The sequence below is a fragment of the Notamacropus eugenii genome, chromosome 5 (assembly GCF_028372415.1).
Source record: "Notamacropus eugenii isolate mMacEug1 chromosome 5, mMacEug1.pri_v2, whole genome shotgun sequence".
NCBI lineage: Eukaryota > Metazoa > Chordata > Mammalia > Diprotodontia > Macropodidae > Notamacropus > Notamacropus eugenii.
Window position 1 is genome coordinate 266,069,632 of NC_092876.1, and position 21,713 is coordinate 266,091,344.

The window sequence follows — 21,713 nt, forward strand, 5'->3', positions numbered from 1 at the left end:
CTCTACCTGCCAAATTTTACCTATCCTTTAAGTCACAACTCAGATGCTATTTCTTTCATAAAATTGGTTGCACCCTGTGCAAGTAATATCTACCTTATCTGTACTCCCATAGTACAATTTATACTTCTTTTAAGATATGTAAATATATTACTGTTATTTGTGTGCATGTTTACTTCCTTACTAGGCTATGAGCTCCTTAAAACCAGAGATTTAAATCCAGCTTTCTGGATGGAACCTAGCACAATGCTGTACACTGTAGTCACTCATTCAAAACTCACTGAATGCATCATTCATAACAAACTAATGATGTGGTTACAAATTAATTTTTTGCCACAAAAATAATAAAATCCTTCCCAACAAATTTATCAGACATTCCACATATTCAGGATTGTCCATATTTTAGAATTTAATTCCATTTCCAAGTGTTTTAAGATACATATTGGGCTCATATTTGCGCCCAATTAGAAATCACTGGTGACTACTGCTAACCTAAATCTTTTTCTTTTTTTATACTTCGAACATGTTCCCTATTTTTCTAAATTAAAATGTAACAACTTTAAACATTACAGAATCTAGATTACATGAACACAGATGACATTCAGTTTCACATTACTAACCTTGACCTTGTTAAGTCCAATATTTCAGTATGGAAAAAAAAGAAAATTTCTGGTCTTTTCTCCAAAGCTTTATTTCATTGTCATCATTAGAAATATTTCCATTATCTTCTGAAATCATAACCTCAAAAATTTATCTTATTTTTTCCTCTGCCTCTGGAGGTATTGTTGATTTGTAGGGAATTATCAATCTTATCTTCATTATATCCAGAGAAGATCTTGCAACCACTATTTACAAAAACTCCCCATACTTAGCTACACCTCCTTTTCCCTCCCCCTAGTCCTGAAACACTGACATTGTCTTAATGTTTTCTTCATGTTATCCATCAAATTCATGATCCATTTTGCTTATTTCCTGGTTTTGGTTCGAGTCATGGATATCTTATTAAGGTCTAATGTCTTTTCGTCTTGAATGTTCAAAGTAACCTTTTCACCTAAAGAACCTTTTAGTATCTCATCTTCAAAGTACTATTGGGGGAAAAACTCTCTTTCAAAAAGCTAATGAGAATAAAATAGAAGATATCCTATGTTGAAAAACAGAAAATGCTAAATTCTATTGTGCACATAAGAATTCAGTTAGCATATTATCATTTGATGATACATGAGAGAAAGCCTCGATTTTAAACAATCCAAATCTGGAAGGATTATCAACAGGAAAAATTAAATTTAGATTAGCTTTCAAAGAATACTAAGGAAATAGGCTTTCCTTAAGCACTGTCAAAGGTGACATTTACAAATTATTATAATACTTTCAGGGGACGTTCAGAATGAAAAAACTGCTCGTTTACACAATAGGCATTAACATATACTACTAGAAAGGGAAAAATGGTTAATTATAAAAACAAGACTAGAAATACATTTATTTCCAAGTACTAGCCTTAACAGATGTTTCAGGAAGATAGTGTGGATTTCTTAGCTTAGTTGTAATGTAAAAGCGGAAGTCAGGTGCATATTCAATTGTAGAGTCACCAAGTCGAATACATACGCTCCCACCCTGTTTAAATGTTTGCTTTAATAGAAGAGGTTCCAGGATAGGATCCAGTTCTTCCCCAACATTTTCCAGCAATACTAGAACAAATTCATAATAGGATTTCATGTTATTTAAATTACTAGATATATCCATTGCATTCATACAGACAAAAGATAACATTACAACAAGGTCAACCATCTACCCAGATTCTTTGCTTTGTTGACTTTATGAGGAATTTCCTATGGAAGATGGTCAAAAATTCTTAGCCCTTTACACACATGAAAAGGGGATCCTGCATATAGGGTTATTAAAAACACACTAGAAAATGTTAGTTTTGTGTGTTTATATTAGCAATAAGTAAACCAAGTTTTTCAATGTTTCTTCCCGTAGAAATTTCCTCAGTCTAAAACTGAAAAGCAAACAAGTTTTCATATACTCAAGACTATTAATAGCTTTAAACGAGATTGATAATCTCACTTAGAATAAACATATGGTTGATCCTAATGACAGAAAGATATATAAAATGCTAAGTAATTCCTTGTTTTTTTCTAAATGTTAGGTATGACATAGTACTTTACAGGATGCAGCCAGGATTCAAATCTATCATAAAAATGTAGCAGATACGAACACGTGTTAACAATCATTTGCCAAAGTGCATGATTTACTTTCTATGTTCATTTCCTCCCTTTAAATCAACTAGTGTGTGTGTGTGTGTGTGTGTGTGTGTGTGTGTGTGTGTATACCTTTACCTGCATTATAGTTTTCTAGCATTTTTCAGTATCTAAAGACAGGTGCTTACATGGAAAAGGACTCAATTGCATCTGCTTTTTAAACTGTAACTGTGACAGATTCGTTTGCTTGAAGGTTAAATGCAAAAATAGCTGTACCAACCACCATCTGTTTCACTCTTTATAAAACTAAAAAATGGATTTAAGATATTTGTCCCTTCTCTTTGATGAATTTTTTAAAAAAATATAATAACCAATTATTAACTGTGTTTTAAAACTTACCTTAAAAATAGTCAGATGAATGGATGAGCAGACCTGGGGTAAAGGAAAAAGCTCTAACCTCAGTCAAATCCTTAATCTAATCTTAGGCAAATCACAGTCTCTCGTTCCCTCTTGTCTTTGCATCCCAAGCACCTAGCAAAGAGGCTGGCATGTAGGAGGCATTTAGTAAATGCTTGAATGATTGAATGTTTTTCCTTAGTTTCCCCATCTTCAAAATAAGAGGATTGAGCAATTTGATCAGTAAGCTCTGAAACTCTCTCTCCTTTCTCTTCTGAACTCCCACAGTACTAACATTTACCTCATTCTGATTGTTCTTAAGTGCAAACATATTTAATCCCTCACACCCAATCCCATTAAACTCTCAGCTTCTTGAAGGCATAGGGCAGTACTTTTGTACCTCCCTTGCTCAGAAAATGCTTGTTGAATGTTTAAATACCCTTATTGCAAATTATCTTTTGGATTGTACTTGTGATTTAATTGATATGGGAACTCCCAGTGTGACATCCCTTTCCATCACTATAGAGTGGCAACTGCTCTGCAACTTATGGTCTTTAGGGAGTTGTTTGGAACAATGAGAATTTAAATGACTTGTCCAGACTTGCCTATGTGTTAGAGATGGGACTTGAACTCAAGTCATTAGGACACCTAGGCTGGCCGTCTAACCACTATACAATACTGTCTATCAAAAATGTATATGTTAGCACAATTTTAAATATGTGTTTAATGAATCAATATAGTTGTACATATATACACAAATATGTATATGTGTATGTGCGAGGTGTATACGTGTACATATATACACATATGTATGTGTGCATATACATATATGTATGCATGCATGTATTTATTTTTGGTTATTTCCCACAGCTATCAAAACCTGCTCTCATTCAAGTTTAATATTTGTAAGTATATATGTCATTATAAAAATAGATATGAAAAACTATGAAACTATTTAGGATATTCTTGCTATGAGACACTATTTTAAATAGAAAATAAAATTTCTATGTCTTTTTTGGGTATTTGGGTATTTTTCTACATCTTTTTAAATTTAAAATACGATTAGTTACACATTTACTCAAACAAAATATTTAATTGAGTTTCTTAAGTTGATAAATATAAAGCATACATGAGATTTTTCCTGAAAAGTAATTGAGATTCTTGATGCCTTTGTTATGAGAAAGGGACAATGGCACAACAACACAGATATCCTAAATTCCTTAATGCTTATATTACATATGGAGAAAGGAAAAAACTAGCAGCAAGAGTGGTGGTCTGGTAAGCAAGTTTTGCCATACCATAGACTCTTAAAAAGAAAATCAGAATCATAATGAAAATTAAAGTGCGCCCTAACTTCAGGCAATGATTAAAACAGTTAAATTAGAGAAATCATTGCAAACAAATCTTTAGGCATAGAGAATTTCCTAACCTGGTGTGATTACAATTATCAAAGTTTAATTTGATTATCAAATAATGAAATGGAAGAAAAAAATCACCATTTTTGTATGTATGTGATGTTTGTCCTTTTTTGCATCTTGAACAGTTTTTGAGTTAATTGTGCCCTCTCCAGGCATTTTGGTAATATACAGTTTTACTATTTAGTTACTTACCAGGAGTACCGAACTGGATGCAATTTTCTAAGGTCCTTACATAGTCTGCATCACTTAATTTGATTATGTGAAGGCTATTGGCTTTTTCCATATTCTTTACCCATTTATTAGCCTGACCCTGAGGATCTATCATCAGAGGCCATCTTCTTGCATTCCTGGAAGGGAAAGAAAGAATGAAAATGGTACAAAAATGAAATTGCCTATATCTCACTTAATAACTTCCTCTTATTTCATCACAATTTATACTAGAGTATCCTAAGAAGGTAAGATACAACTTCCAGAATTATGGTTTTTATATCCTAATTGAGAAAACAAAAATAGCATATTTAACTGAAATTGAATGACAAAATTGTATCTCATTTTCTCATATAAATTGGGTCAAAATCTGCAAATGGTCACTATTTTAAAATTCAAAATTAATTTGTATTTAATTCTTCATTTCTTCATTTTGTAGGAAATTTTATGGTAGTTGTAGATGAATATTAATTTATTTATCAAATAAATATTTCTATTTTCTCATTGTTTATTTTTCAATTCCCAAAGAAAATTATATTCCTACACCACTACTATTTTAATCAAATTATTTAACTAAAACGAAAATAGTACAAAATAACTGATAAGTCAAATGTGGATTATTCTCCTGTCTGAAACTCAAAATTCCATAAATTTTAAACTACACCTTTGAAATTATTTGCCATTCTTGCTTGGCACTTCAAAGTCAATTAATGATGTCTTTGGAATAACTATCACCATAAATGATAAACAAAAGCTAGGAAATGAATTTTGAATCATCTAAATTCAAAATACTCGGGGCATTAAAAATTGATGTCACCACAATACTTGGCTCATCTTTATGTTTCACTTTTTCTTTTCTTTTCATTTCTTTTTTTTTTTTTACAAATTTTAAAGTTTTCATTAAAAATGTAGTAATCAGCAATAAAGACAGCAACAAATAAACTTAAAAGGAACAAAATTCTACATAAAACTCCCCTAGCACTTAAAGCAAAATCACCAGACAAAAGATGAACAAGTGATTCTTCCATATCATTTTCCTTTCCGACTATATTTAGTTTTATTATTTTTGGCTTTGTTTTCCTTTTTCAGACATCCTTGTATGTCAATATGTACATAATTCAATTTCTGTTGATCTTACTTTCCATATTTCCTTGTAGTCGCGTTTATCATTTTGTGATACTACGTTAAAAAAAGTGCATTGTGGCAGATAGAGGGCTGGGATAGGAGTCAAGACATTATGGGTTCAAGCTGCACCTTTGAAACACACTGGTTGTGCATCTGGATAAGACATTTAACTTCTCAGTGTACCAGGCAATGCTCAAAGACTATCAAGTTGCAGAGCAAACACTGATCTTCATTGATAGGAAGAATTTTTTTTCCAGGTACTCCCTACACTGAGATCACAGATCTAGATCAAAAAAATAATATTACAATATTTCATTAAAAGATATTGATATGTCAACAGATCTATGATCTCATCAAAGTAAATCCTGTCTTCAATTTCACTGCAGACAGCAAATCATCCACACTATCTCATCTGGTGAGTAGGGGGTGGGAAAAATGGGTAAGAATTTTTTTATATTTCAGTTGTCTGATAATATTCCCTGATTTGTTAACCTTGTGTGTTGCTTCTGTCTTTTTATCTTGTGGATTCAGCTTTTTTTTTTTTTACTACATATCTGGTATTTAACTCATTTCTGTGAGGTTTTTAATGAAGAGGCTGGAGAAAAACAACTATTCTGTCATCTTCCTGATAAAATGATCCTTAAGCAATGCTTTTTAAAAACATAGGACATTTCAATATTTTTCTATCATGTGTCTTTACTAAGTGTGATTGAGTGGTAACTATCAAGCTCCAGCTAATATCTTTATGCAAATACTGATATGCAAATATTGATTTGATACATTCATCTTCTGAAAAATCCAAACCCCACCATTGCTTACCCATTTGTTTATTTTCTCTGGCTTACTGGCTATTTTTTAATGGGAATTTATACTATTGAATATCTCCTCTAGAGGTTCTTTCTCTTATAAAGTTATACGAGCCATTCTGCTCCTTGTATTTGGTCTATTGGTCAAAATAAATTCAATTATATTTCATTATTATTCAAGTTATGAGTCCCTTTTCATTTCCTCATCTCTTTCAAATATATGAATTAATTTAATGATATTAAATTTCTATGGTATATAGATATTAAGTTGATTTTTATATATTTTAGAGTATGTGCCAAAATTTTAAATATTGTTCAGTTGACCATACATGCTAAATAAATCAAATCTTGTCACTAAATACATGAATATTCTAAACATAAATTACTTCTTTTCGTTGTTCATTCATTTCAGTAGTATCCAGTTCTTTGTAACTCCATTTGAGTTTTCTTGGCAAAGATACTGGAGTGGTTTGCCATTTCCATCTCTATGTCTGCCAAATACCAAAACAGCTGGTCATTTCAATGACCAAAACCACAAAATTCAATCTGAATTATATTCAAAGTGAAAAATTTGGTGGGCTTGTATTGCTGACAATTCATATGAGTAGTGCAATTTTTCACTGATTTTATCACAGAAAGTGTCCAATGTACCAATACTTAATTGATCCATGGTCTCCTCATTGTGACTATTCCCTCCAATACCACAGATTCCAACTCTTCTAGTTGGCTCACCCCATATAATTCTAGTCCATAACCTCTCACAAATTCACCACGGGGGGACCCACCCCCAAAACTGAGTGAACAGAACTAGGTGACCAAATTTTCAAAGCTTTCTTGTACTTATAATAATGTCAGACTGCTGTTGAGAAATTTGTGTTAACTAGTTTAGAGTGAACTTTTAATCAAAAACTTAAAATTCAGATAAAAGAAAATCAAGAACATTCTCTCTCCATTGCAATTCTTGGGTAATACTATACTTTGAAAGCTGAAAAATGGACAGAAAAATCCAAACTGTCTTCACTATAAACATTATTACCTATATTTCTAAAGTTGCACGAAGTAAATGAAAGTACACCCATTAAAGAGAATGTAATTATTCAATGCTTCAAAAGATCTGTTGTTTCTTTTTACATCACAAACATCAGTCTGAATGAAGCAAGAGGTAGGTGTGCCAGAGCAGCACACACTGGAGAGGGACTCCCTTTGGTCCTTCCCTTCCCCTGGGAATTCTCCCTAAGCATGTGTCAACACACTCAGCCAAACTCAATGCACACCTATGGCTAAAATGCATGATTTTCATGAGTTTTTCAGAAATACTAACAACAACTCTTATGATAATCAACATTCTGGTGATAAGCCTCTCTAAAACAGCTCTGTTATTCAATTGTTTTTCAGTCGTGTCCAACTCTTCATGACCTATTTGGAGTTCTCTTGCAGAAATACTGGAGTATTTTGCCATTTTCTTTGACTCATTTTACAGATGGGGAATTGAGGCAAACAGGGTTAAATGACTTAACAGAGGCCAGCTTTGAACTCAGAAAAATGAGTCTTTCTGACTCCAGGCCTAGAACTCTATCCTCTGTGCCACCTGGCTGCTCTGTGCAAATAAGGTACTATGATTCTTAAATGACAGAAATACCCATTCCTTCAAACTGATGGGACTTACCAGAACTTACCCTTTGCTGACTTGGACCTAGAAAAATTGTGTAAATTCCACACTATGGTAAGGCATTGTGACAAGATCTCACTGGAGGTACAAAGCAAATATTCAGCAGCTATTTTTAGTCAACCTGAGGAGAAAACATTTTTCTTACATAATGATGATCCCATTATCAATGGAAAAGGAATCTGAGGGCAAGCCAGCAATGTTCCAAGCTCGGATTTTCACAGGTTCTCCTAATGAGCTTGTAAGAGAATAAAAATCTGAGCAAGGGATGTCTCTTTCTTTGCATGACAACGTCCATTCATCAGTTTGGATCTTTTAGAAACAAAACAAAGGGTAAAAAAGTTTGGATATTAGAAAAATTACAGTTTGTATATGACAATGTATATTTCTGAATTAAACATTGCAAAAATGATGATTTTCTAGTTTAATCAAACATAATAAACTTGAGTTTACATAACGATGAAGGGGTTAAAAAAAATATATTCTTTTCTTTTTTATGATTAAAGGATTTATGTGAAGCCTAAGTCACTCAGTATTAAAATTAGTAGAACCTTGTACATACTGAGAAAAAATAATTACCAACCATGATTATAAAGCATCATCATTTTATAAATATAATTTTGAGATTATTGCATTTTTCCATAAAATATCTTTGAATTATATATTTCCTCATGTATAATGTATTTCTGAATTTAAGTAATATAAGTATAAATTCTTTTTTTCAACTTTGTCACTGGTAAATGTGAATTATATCTACAGCCTCAAAGGATTCAATCTAATCCAATAAACACTTATTAAGCACCTACTATGTGCCTACAATTACAAAAAAAAGTTTTTTGTTAGCCACAAATCAATGACATTTATCTGGTTTTTCTGTTTATCATAAGGTAGTTTTCCCTTGGCTTTAAGACTTCTGAAGAGAAAGCTATTAGCTCCTGAAGCATCTCACTCAGTTTTGTAATTGTTGTTCAGTCGTTTCAGTCACGTCTGACTCTTGGTGATCCTATTTGGGCTTTTCATGGCAAAGATACAGGAATGATTTGCCATTTCCTCCTCCAACTCATTTTACAGATGAGGAAACTGAGGCAAACAGGGTTAAGGAATTCACCCAGGGTCACACAGCTAGTAAGTGTCTAAGGCAAGATTTGAACTCAAGAAGCTGAGCCTTCCTCACTCCAGGCCCTGCATTCTATCCATTGGGATACCTAGGTACCCAATTCAATTTTTAAACAGCTCTTAGTATTAGGAAGGTTCTCCTTTGGAGCACTGGCTCATGAATATCTGTACATCTGGGAGGTACAGTAGGTAAAGTACTGAACATGGAATAAGGAAGACCTGACTTCAAATCTAGCTTAGGCACGTAATAGCTCTGTATCCCTGGGCAAATCACTTAAGTGCTTTTTGCCTCAGTTTTCTCATCTGTAAAATGGGGACAACATTAGCTCTCACATACCAGGGTTGTGAAGATCAAGCAAGATATTTGTAAAGTTCTTTGCAAACTTTAAAATGCTTTATAAATGCTCATTATTACTCACTTGTTTCTTTTTAAATAATACCCTAATAACTGTATTTAATTATAATTGGCTTTCTTTGTAAACCCATGTGTTCTACTTTATGCATTCAAAAACATCATTCTGAGAAGGGATCCACAGGCTTTACCAGACAATTAAAGGGGTCTTAGATAGAAAAAAAAAGGTTCGAATCCCTGCCATAGAAAAAGTTTGACTTTGTCTCTTCAGAATTTCTGCCCATACTATAGCTCCTGCTTCTGCCCCCTGGGATCAGGAAGACTCCTGAAAGTATAAAATCCCCCTTTCTTCATGAGTCTCTTCCATTTTTCTTCTTGCTAGAAGAGTTACTAGTATATATGGCATTATCGAATGAAGTAAAAACATCCGTTCTTTAATTATTTTTAAAAACCAATTTCAACCATCATATCGCCATGAATCCCGAGTGCCAGACTTGTAATCAGAAGAAAAGACAGTTTAGATCCTGTCTCTGAAAACGTGTTCTCTGTGTAGTCACAACCTTTTTGAATCTTAGATTTCTCAACTGTATGTAAGGTCAAAGCTGGCAGACTTTGTCGACTGACATGTGACTACATGTACATAATAATACTGAAATATGATAGGTGGCAAGGAAAGATTTTGGAGTATCTACAATGTTTGAGTTATGATGGGCCCCTCCACACATTTTACTTTCAAGTGTCTAGATTTCCCATTGATCTATCTATGATTGAGTATGCCCCAGGTTTATGGGGAAAATGTTTTATTGCTACTTTTATTACTATACTACTATGTGCTACCAAATACCTTTACTTAGGAATTATTTCCTTTGGATGACCAGTAAAGGCAAACATATCAGTGGAGGTTCATGAGTTGTGATTTGGAATGTATAAAGACCGAGGGAATATCCAGATGAGCTGGGGGAAAGGTGGCCCCTTGGCATCATGTATAAAATGGAATTATAGTATCTACAACCTCAAAGGATCCAAGCCAGTGCAATAAACACTTATTAAGCAACTATTATGTGCCTGGTACTACGCTAAGATTAATAGGAAGATCAAATGAGATAATATAGAAAGCATCTGGCAAATCTTAAAGTGCTATATTGATGGCAACTACTGGAACCCCTTTCTCCAGATTTCAGTACCCTGGACCCATAAAAGCATTTTTCTGGGTACCCTGTACCTGCTATGGATCTTTCCTGTGGCTCAATCTCATATTTGACAAAAACTACTTTCCTTTGCTTCTTTGGTCTTACAGCTATCTAGTCAATATTTGATCTCAAAAGACTGAACCTCTTTAAGGAACTGCAATTCTATCCATTACACCCTAGGGAGTCCTCGCCTCTTTTTTGCTTTGGCTTAAAAGAAGATGGAAATCTGAGGGAGAACCAAAGGTAGGAGTATCAATCCATCGTTAAGAATTTAATAAGCTTATTATCACTGAAAATTGTAGGGAATTAAAAGGAGACAGCATATCTTGGGATTCTCTGGGAGACACGTCATAGATTCATTTTGCCACTTTTCCCCTCAACCATTTCAGCACACATCATCCTCCTTTCTCTTTCAAGTTGGTACCATCATTAATTCACACCTACCCTCTATTTTCCTGATCAAAAATAGACAAATTTTATTCCTCTCACAAGATATGAAGTAAACTTATACTTTCATATTTTATTGTTTTTACTTTTTTGTGAGCTGTTCTTGAATGGAATACTGCAGACACAAAATTTTCATAATTGTTATTTTACTGTAGAGTATTCCTTGTAGAATCCGGTAATTGAATATTCTAGTTGCTGAAATATTCTGATTCAGAGTTACCATATATACCATTCATGGTCTCCTTCAAGAGTCAACTCAAGCACCACCTTCTACAGGGGCCTTTCATGTTCTCTTCAGCTACTAGTGGCTTACATTGTGTCTAATTTATAGGTATCTTGTACACTTGGATAAGTTACAAAGAATGCTTCAATAGAACATAAGCTCCTTGTAAGCAGGTATTAATTTCCATTTGTGTTTATACATTACCAGTTTGACACTGTGCCTAGAACATAGGAGGCACAGAACAAGTGCTTATTGATTGACTATTTTAGTTGGGTGATGTTGGTTGCATGACTGGTAGCAAAAACAAATGGCCAAAGGACTTTCCAACAGGCACTATATTCTGTCCCCTAAACGGCACACTGCTGTTAATATGATAATGTCAGAATTTGGATCTGGGCAATGAAGTGCTATACTGATCAACAACAGATCCCACATATAGCATCAGGAAAGAACAAGTACTAGCCAAGGTCTATATTTTTATGACCATGAAGTCATAATGAGTTTAGCATATGGATCAAGAGAGAACCCAAGAGCTAGAAAGGAACAGTCTCCACAGGCTTAAGACATTATTTGATACGTTCAGAGAAAACCACTAACAACACATGCTGCATATTTGGGGAACGTAAGCAATAGTGAGTTTTTGAAACTTCTATGCATTGCGTTTAAATCTCTGGAAGGAAATAAAGCATATCCAATGGGGGCTGATCTTGCATAGTTACCCATCAGGAATCCAAAAGCTTTTATAGCTGCTGAAGTATTTTGGAAGAAATGTTTCTTTGAATGTGGATCCCTTTACCAAATCTATTGTGACCAAGGTAGAGTCTTTGAAAGTAAACTACTCCACCAAATGTTGGACTTGACAGTCATCAAAAAGTCTCAAACTATATTTATCATCCTCCAAGGAGACCCATAGCTTGAGCTTTCAATTGCAAGTTAATTAATTATGAAAAGCCAGAAATATCAAGGTCTGAATAAAAATCTCAGTGGAATCAATCTGGGGTATTCCTCAAGCAGTGTGTATAATTATATTTGGAATGGTGCTACAGGCTTTATATCACTTGCTAAAGATTAGGCTAGAACTACACCTATCTATTCATTTGTGCTTTGTATTTCAGAAAATGGAAAAAAAGTGAAGATACAGTATCTTGGTTGAGAGACCTACTAATTAGTCATTTCAGCTTAGAAGAAATCAAAAAGGTCTCAAAAATGAAATTTTTAAGATTTCAAAGAGAAACTGTTCTAATGAGGAGGAAAAGAGGGAGTAGTCAAAAGAAACCAATATGAATATATAACAACCTCATCAATCCACCTATATTTTTAAAAGAAATTTACAAAATATGTAAGGAAAGGAAGGCAAAGGAGGATGAAGACAGAAATATGGTACAGTCTAGTGATGACAGTGTCAGGACTGCTAATGTTCAGAATGAGAGGAGGCTAGCAGGAAAAATTTGTAACAAAAAGGATCTCTATTAGAGAAAAGAGGCTGATAGAAGAAAATAATGGAACTTTCAATGGGATGATTGGGACAATGATGGAGAAAAGGCATAGAATTTGTCTCTGCCAAGGAGCATCATGTTTGGACTAGAAAGGATGATAGAAATGACCAACAGAGAGCAATGAATTAAAGTCACCATGAACAGAAGAACCACATATTCAGGCAGTTAAAGAACTGGCAGATGTGATTGCTGAGCCAATGTCAGACATCTATGAAAGATTCTGGAGAATAGGAGAGTGTGAAAAATAAATACCAGATTCTGAGATTATTTGATAAAATTTATTTTTTTCCAGGGTAGGAGGTGTGGTATTAGAGGGTGTTCCAGACTGGCAATTGCTGTAAGAAATTCCCAGTGAGAAAACTTCCTCTACCAATTCAGAGTGGGCAGATTGGCCCTTGCAATCTTACAAAGCATCTGAGGTACTGAGATGTTAGGTGACTTTCCCAGGCCCTAGGTCCAGGAGGTGTCAGAAGATTTCTCAAGGCTTTCTGACTCCACTGTTGTCTCTCCACTATGAAAGGCTTTTATAGCACAAACGGTACTAATAGCACAAAAGCCAGAATGGTGACCAGGGCTTGGAAAACGATTGCAGTGTGCACAGTCAATAAAGAATGGGGAGTGAACAGTAAAGGATTTGGCGTTTGTTTTATTTTTTAATGTGAAAATCCCCTTATTTAGTCAGGCAATTGGCAGAGACATACTCTATTATTTTTCACAGTTTAAGACTCTACAGAGCAACAAAGCAGCTGTCAGGATTCTATCAAGACCAGGGGTACTTGTCAATGATTTTAGAGAGGTAAAGAATGCATGGTATGTATAGAATTTTTATTGAGGCCAATTAGGAAAGCCAGATCCATTAATACCTTGCATTTTGGATGTAAAGTAGATATTCTGACAGTTACATAGACTCATTCAAAGAATGAATGCACAATCACTAGGACAATATAGTAGACTGAATGGATCTGGAGTCTTATTGATGTGAATGTCCCCTCCAATAATGCAGATCATAACCCATCCATGGCTGTTCATCGTGTGTGACTCTTGTCCATGTCCTAGTCCACCACAGGGGTCCATCCAACATGCTGGGGGCCTTTCTTTTCTCTTGACACTATAACAATGCCAGTGGAGGACAAGCGTTCTCTAATGGTTAGCCCTTATTTTGTCACATGAGCTGTTCATCTTTTTTTCAAACATACATGTTCTCTGATGACATCCTTCAGTTTAATTCTTTCCAAAGTCCATTTGTTGTGTTACGGCTTGCTCAGACCCACCATGTGCCTTTCCACTGCCCTCAAAACCATATTCAATTTTAATTCTAAATTTAGAGGCTTTATATTTTTCAGTCAGTTGTATGATAATAAACTTGAGGTCTGCTGTGGAATACATCTTGTGAAAGCCTTTCTATATCCTATTAATATATCCATAAAAGAAGTACTCCATATATTTGTAGATTAAAATCATGCTATTTTTATACATGAGGAAAAGTATGAATATACCTCAGTAACTGCTGATATTCTCTTGGTTATCTTTTTAAAAATTAATAAGGTTTGAGATACTATCCATGCCTTTTGTATCTCCCCTTTCTTCAGATACTTTGTAAATTATTTCTTCAGTGCCTCTCACAACTGACCTTCAGCTCTATAGATACTTGGGCTAATCCAATTATTTTTCTAATTCTCTTGAGTGCCTTTCCTACTTTATTGATGAGCATATCTGGGAATATGATATTAGGGTCTAAGGGTGATGATTCTATTGTCCTTGATGGCAAAAAGAGTTTGTTATTATAATTTTTTATGTATCTCTTCCAGCTTTAATGTTTGTAATGCTTCTGGTTTCACCCTTAAATGCCATCAGGATGCCTTTGCTTAATTAGGTCTCTCAATAAACTTTCTTTAAATTAAGGTTTTATTATCTTGCCTTTCTTCTGTTTTATCAGGTGATAAAATTTGTAAATCAACAAGCTTTCTCTGTAAGATTTTACCAATGAGTTTATATTCTAAACTAGTGTTGTGCTTGGTTACCATATTTTACTCATTGGCAAGTAAAGTCAAATGGTTGCTGCCTAAAGCACTTTTTAGATTCTTTTGCTTTCACCATGGTAATCAATTTACATTGATTGGCTGAACTTCTCCCTGAAATTATTGTCATGAATTTCTGTCATTTATTCACAGGATCAAAAGATTATTTATTTAAAACTAGAAGGTACCTTAGATGTCACATAATCTAACGTTATTATTTACAGATGAGTAAATGAGGTCCAGAGGGGTTAAGTGACTTATTCAAGGTCACATGAGTGGTAAGGGGCAGGGCCAAGATTTGGAGCAACGTTCCTTGGTTTCAAATCCAGCACTCTTGCCTCTATAATGTGCTGCCCCCTCTATCTCACATTTTTATCCATAATTTGTTTAAATATATCAGATTAGAGTTGTTTGAAGTACATATCATATCTTTTTCTCATTCTTTCTTCTAACTTTGTACTAATTTTGACCTTTGCTCTAACAAGTTAATAGTCTACTTGTAGACAATATTTGGTTCAGGAATGACTTCCCATACACTGATAATAAGTCACTTTCTATCTGTTAAAATATAATCAATTTTCCTTTTTGTGATTTTATGTAGGACTCATTATGTCCAATTCTTCCTGATTTTTTGTCTCAGAGAAAGAATTATTGAGGCAGAGGTGTGAGAATCCTGCATTGCTATTGTTCATCCATTTTTTGAAGAGGACTGATGACATCATGGGGTGATGTTTTGACTTGGGAATGAATTGGATTTAAGGGAGGCAAAGTCTTTTGTCTCTTTCATTCCTTATTCTTGATCCCTATTTTCCAACATTTTTTGCATTCTCACTTATTCTATGCTGTGTGTTAAAGTCACTTGAGTATCATCTTTATGTAGAAATTGGATGGTTTTTATCAAGTTCTTTTAAAAATTTTTCTATCTCTTCATCCTATCATCTTCATCCTAACAGATATTGATAAATAAGCAGGAACTATTTGCAAGGTAGACTTTGTGTTTTGTAAATATTTATCATAAACATTGCAAAACAAGATGAAAAAATATCTCACTAAGTGGTCTTGTTACTTTTGACCACACCATAAAACCAACTCTGTCAGCTCCTGTATTTGTCCGCAAAAGGGAATTTGTCAGCTCTGTAGGTGCCACATCCTTCTATCTTATAGTTTAGTTATAATGAAAATGCCAGAGCTGATCCAGTTCAGTTCCTCTAGTTGTATATCCATCCATTGGTCAGTGAGCAAGGATCTCTCATTTATAATTAGCCCAAGAATCCATTACCTAGTGGCCAGTTTACTAGAGCTTACCAGCCTCTTCATATATATCTAGGCTGGTTCTCAGAAATAGAACTCACTGTTTCCAGGTGCATACTCAATCCCTTTCCAGCATGGTAGAATTTGCTAGAGTTTGTACTCTGCTGGTATAATCCTTGAAGGTCACTAAGCCACACTAAGAAATCATGACTTTGAGGAGGCAACCACAGCAAATAATTTTCTCATGATTTAACAGTGTATGTACTTAACCCAAAGTGCATGATATACTGAAGGAGTGGCTTACTTTACTATAGAATTAAGCTCAATAACTTTTCAAATGTGCACAAGACAAAAGGGTGAGCACAGAGCACTTGTTCTAGCGATTGTTGTTCTATATTAAAATATCAGGAATGGTTACTTTTCAGCTAAAATTACTAGGCTTTTAAAGTCAACACCCACATATAATATACTAGAGACTACCAGATTGTGACATTTTTATTTGGGAGGCAGAACTTTTTATCTAAAAACATGTTTTCTAGGATTATAGGGGGAAAATCAGCAGATGGTTTTGCAGTTTGTAAAGATAATTTATTTTAGATTACCTTTGAAGCTGAGGAAGAGAGGAATAATACTGCTATTTTATAGTTTCAAGACTTCAGTGGATCTGATCTCACCAATGTAGATATTCCTTCTACTGGTACAGGATGAGCTACTACTACTACTACTAATACTGTTTATACATTTACCTATTTATTCACTCATTCACTGCTTTATTTAAGCCTGACTTGTGATTTCAAATGCAAAAAGAACTCTCAATGGGGAAACTCCTTCTACCAATGCAGATAGGCTTGTGATGTGCAACCTGAACCTCTGGAACTTGAACCCAGGTGTTCTTAGCTATGAGACCAGTCCTCTCTCCATTATAATAATTATCATTTATATAGTGCTTACTGTGTGCCTGGTACTGTGCTGTGTGCTTTATAATAATTATCTCATATGATCCTCATGACAACTCTGGGAAGTAGGTGTTATTTATTACTCCCATTTTACAGATGAGGAAACTGAGGCAAATAGACGTTAAGTGATTTGCCTTTAACCTTAAATCACTAAATTTCCATTATTCTTTTCTATTTAATATTATTTGGAGTCTTGCATAGGTGGATAAAATAACTGCATTTTTTGTACATGAGTAATAAGTAATAGAATGTAATCTTATCTGTAGACTCACTGAAAGCATTTTAAAATAATTATAGGCACAAGACAGGAAGATGGAAGATAGGCAGATACTTTATCCTGTTTTAATTTCTCCTTTCATGTCTATATTTTTTTTAAAAAAGCTTTTCATTCTATGTAATTTGAAAGCATTTGGCATGATAATAGCCATGAAAAACATTATTTTAGTTTTTTTATGCTTCAGTAATATGTCATAGTGATTGTGGATAACAGATCTCTCTACAGGGATATTTTGGTTCCAGAACAGTTTATTTGTTGAATTCTCAAGGACATTTTGAAATTTGTATGAAGTCTGAAGTTAATATAGGTCTGGGGTTTTTCCTGGTTTATATAAGAATAAGGAGCTTCTGGAGTATAATCATAGCTGGCGAGTCATGTCTTTCTAGGAATTTAGAAGATGCTATGTTTTTAAACCTATAATGATATGTGATACAGTTTCCATTATTTCATTACATAATCCACATCACTCAATAAATCTGGGTTCCTTAAGGATAACCTTTCTATAACTTATAGTGGCAATGACCTTATTCTGAATTGCTCTCAGAAGTCTGTGTTCCTTTGAACAATGCATGACTTACACATTTGTGGAATATTTCTTTGTCTGCTGTGGCTGAACTGATGAGGATGTAACATGTATTCTATTAGTATCTGTGAAAAATAGCACATACTTAGTAGCCCACTTGCTCCATAAAGATGTCATTTTCTATGTGCTAATTTGTTATTTTGCCTGTTTTGACTTATAACTATAGATAAAATGAAGCCTTTAACTGACTTATACCATAAAATGTAAACAAGGCATTTTCTTTCCACAACATATTCTTGGATCTTAGGTGCTGCATAGGCTCTATTCAGAAATAAACTAATTCTGGTCATATATTCAACAAGCTTAACGGAGTAATTCTAAGTTTATCCTTCACTATTACTATGTGAAGTGAGGTATTTTTGTTCCCAAAGGATTTCTATTTTTATCCTGCTAATCATGTTTACAGAGAATATTTATCAATCTTCTTTTTTAATCCCTTTTCCTTTTAATAAGGAAGCATTAACCTTTCTTTAATTGGCTTGGGGTGATGACCCCTATGTTTAACTAACATTGTATTGGTTTTTATACAGGCACTTATATTCACTATTGTCCATCTTACCATGCCAAAAGTATATATTGAAGATGGGATTACAGAGGTATTAATGATCAAAATAGATTCTGTATATTAAGCTTTGACTTTGGGGTGTCATTCTGTTTCTTATCACAAAATGTGCTAGATAGCTTTCTCCTAGACAGAGTGATATTTGATTTTTCTTGACCCAACTATTTTTAAGTATCACCTTCATCCACTATTTCAGTTTGATCTCTGAATCCAAAATTAAAACCTTCAATTTCTTGGCACACATGAACAGTCTTATACATAGAGTCCAAATGACTCTTTATATCATAAGTGGAAATTTCCACAAGACCAAATAGCTATTTCACGAGTTCTTCTGTGGAGGCACTGATATTACAAGGTGATTCAAGTCATGATATAATGTAACGTTCTACTGCACCAAAAGCCATATTCAGTTCTTTTCAGGAGTGATGACAATGAGTTGAGGGATAGCAGAATCACAGTAGACTTAAATTGTTTTCCTAGAAGATGTGATGTTTTATATCAACTGTTCTTGACCTAACTGAGTTTGGAGTGAGTTTTAAATAGCAAACTGTTTTCCATGCGGATATCAAATATTCTAGTATTCTCACCATGCTTAGATTCATTTTATATATTTGGAGTATGTGATAAAGTCTGGAATGCAACGCTGACAATCAATAAAGAAGGTATTTGGCTCATACATGACTATGACTTGTTCAATAATAACTAAAGCAATAGAAATTGCTCTTCAAGTCTTTGGGGCATTTTGGCACAACATTTTTGCTTCTCAGACAAGATTTTTTTTTCTTTTAAGTGTTTATATATTTTTCAGCAATATAAGTAATATTTTATATAAAGTACATAATCATGTAAATAGTCAATATTTGAAAGGTTCACTAGAGTTCTCATCTTTTGGTAATAAATACCTTAAAAACTAACACAGCTCTGTTTCAAATACACCTCATAAATGTGATATCTTTTGTTAAGAAACTTGGGGTAAGGCTTGCATCCAAAAGAAATCTGGTAAAATGCTTTGCTAGTAATTCACACACCACTGTGAAGTGCTTGAGCCAATATTTATTGAACTTATGCACATCCACTGCTTTTCCTATTTTTCAGAGACATTAGAGGTTCAGCCATCTACCTTGAAGTACTGTCACGTTCCATCACGCTGATGACATACAAATCCTATTTCCCTTTGCTCCAACTTACATTTGTGTTATGTTTAACTTCTTCCAACAAATTCAATGACCTGAAATATTCTATATTTTCCCCTTTTGGAGGCTTCTCCTCCACTAATTCCTTTCTCAAGTTTCTCTATTGATGTTAAATTATTTTGCATTGAGCTCTTTTTATCCTTTATTATATTGCTTTAATCTTTAGGTTTTCACTTTCAATTGCTCATTAAGAGTATCAAGAATTTCAGATATACCTTTGTTTTCTGGATTTCATTCTGCATTTTGCTTTTTTTGGCTATCTTCAGTTGAGTAATATGGTCTAGATTTCTACTTGTATGTACCAGATGGATATAGATGCAAGTTTTCAATGTCTTTTTACAAGTCTTTAATACTGACAAAGGCTACAGCATACATTATCATATGTAGGTTCTGAAATGTTTTTATACTGTCAAATATTGTGGGAGCATTCATCATGGTTAAAGAAGATAATGTTTAAAAATTATTTTGTTTTGGTTTGGATGCTCTGTTATTTGAATTTACACTATCAGACTCAAAAGAACTTTTAGAAGTTCCACTCTAAGTATGTTCATCTCCTCTTCAAAATCATTTGAGAAATCAGAATTATTTTTGCCATTCCTTTCATTATTTGGTAGCAGTTCTGTCATTTGTGTTAAGTATATGTGTGCATTTTGCCACATTTTATATTTTACATTTTGCATCTATGTAACACCTCCCCTCATACCAACTCCCTCCCAACCCCCCCACAAACACAGTACCTTTTAAAGCTTATTTTGCTAATTGGTTAACTTACCAATACTGCATAAAATGTGAACCAAACTGAACTTCACATGAACAACACATCACTGGTCCTGAACTGACTACTACTTTGCTCCTCCTTACTACAAAAAATGGATTGTTCTGATTTACCAGGTTTTTATGGGGGCAGCTAGGTGCTGCAGTATATAGAGCACCAGTGCAGGAGTCAGGAGGACCTGAGTTCAAATCTCACCTCAGACACTTGATACTCACTAGCTGTGTGACCTTGGGCGAGTCACTTAACCCTAATTGCACTGGGTCATCTCCAGTCATCCTGATGAATATCTGGTCACTGGATTCAGATGGCTCTGGAGGAGAAGTGAGGCTGGTGACCTGCACAGCCCTCCCTCACTTAAAGTCAAATGCAAATCATGTCATTATTTCTCTGATGGCATGGTCTTCTTTGGCAACAAAGGATGAACACACACACACTAAATGGACTATGGGGAAGAGTTCTGCATTTTGTAACAAGATCAGGAAAGGAGAACATCTATGTATATGTATTTTTCTTTACCTTATACTTTAGCCTCAAGGTTAAAACACGCCACAATGCTAGCAAACCTCTGACAAGTTTGCTGGTACACAATTATATGTTGGTTTACTGAGGAGAGATGGGGAATGCTATTAGCACATATTTGTAACTAAATAAAACAGCAATATAAATAACTGCTTTTATAAATTGCCAATTTTCCTTGAAAATTGCTTGTTTCCATATATCCAGACTACACAATTACCTGTCGGTAACTTGATGTAAAGGCTCCTAAGTAAGCCACAACTCCTGATGAAATTAGGATATCACCAGTCAAATTAACATACAAATGCCCCAGATCCAAAGCACTTAGACTCCATCGAGTTTTCTCCCCTCCAAGGCCTCCAATCAATTGCTCAGCTCTCTCTAGTTTTTTGCTGCACAAGTCAACCTTGAAAAGTAAAGCAGTGTTTTCTTAGTGGCCAGAAATAGAACAAGTAAAATTGGCAAGATTTTGTGTTCACATGCTAAATCACTCATGCTAAAATATTCACATAAAAATTTTGCTTTTCTGAATAGGAGAAAACTTTTTTGCCAATATGTTTTAAAATCATAGAATCACAAAATTTTTAGAACTAGAGGGACTTTAGAGAATTATGACAACACATAAGTGTAAACACAATGCATATACAAATGTATGACATTACTTCATATGAAAAGTATCAATATTTAAGGAAGGGATCAATAGATCATAAGAAACGAAATGTCAGCTAAGTTACACACAAGTACTGCTTTCACATAGAGGTTTTCAGATTTTCAAAAGCTTCTAATAACATTATGCTATTTTAATATAATTTTTATCATAAACATTTCCATACACCCAGCAGATCAGAAAAAAGAATTTTAAGTAGTAAATTCTAATGAAAAAAATTTGTTTTGGTTTCAGATTTTACATAAGTGTCAGCATTATCCTTCTCAACCTTATGTTCA

General features: G+C 34.1%; 1 protein-coding gene and 1 long non-coding RNA gene across 4 annotated transcripts in view; one reads left to right on the forward strand and one right to left on the reverse strand.

Annotated features, from left to right (window-relative positions):
• The window catches only part of DNAH7 (dynein axonemal heavy chain 7), a 282,757-nt gene that overhangs the window by 91,963 nt on the left and 169,081 nt on the right, over positions 1 to 21,713 (reverse strand). For all 3 annotated transcript variants that reach the window (XR_011967739.1, XM_072612713.1, XM_072612714.1), the window contains 4 exons: positions 20,989 to 21,174; positions 7,962 to 8,125; positions 4,202 to 4,356; positions 1,492 to 1,682 (listed from right to left, as the gene is read on the reverse strand). Coding sequence is in view for 2 of the 3 variants with exons in the window: in XM_072612713.1 (XP_072468814.1) it covers positions 1,492 to 1,682; positions 4,202 to 4,356; positions 7,962 to 8,125; positions 20,989 to 21,174 (696 nt within the window). In the remaining variant the exon portion in view is untranslated. The remainder of the gene's footprint in view (positions 1 to 1,491; positions 1,683 to 4,201; positions 4,357 to 7,961; positions 8,126 to 20,988; positions 21,175 to 21,713) is intronic.
• LOC140506029 (uncharacterized) overlaps positions 1 to 21,713 on the forward strand; it is a 121,934-nt gene that overhangs the window by 39,856 nt on the left and 60,365 nt on the right. The window lies entirely within an intron of this gene.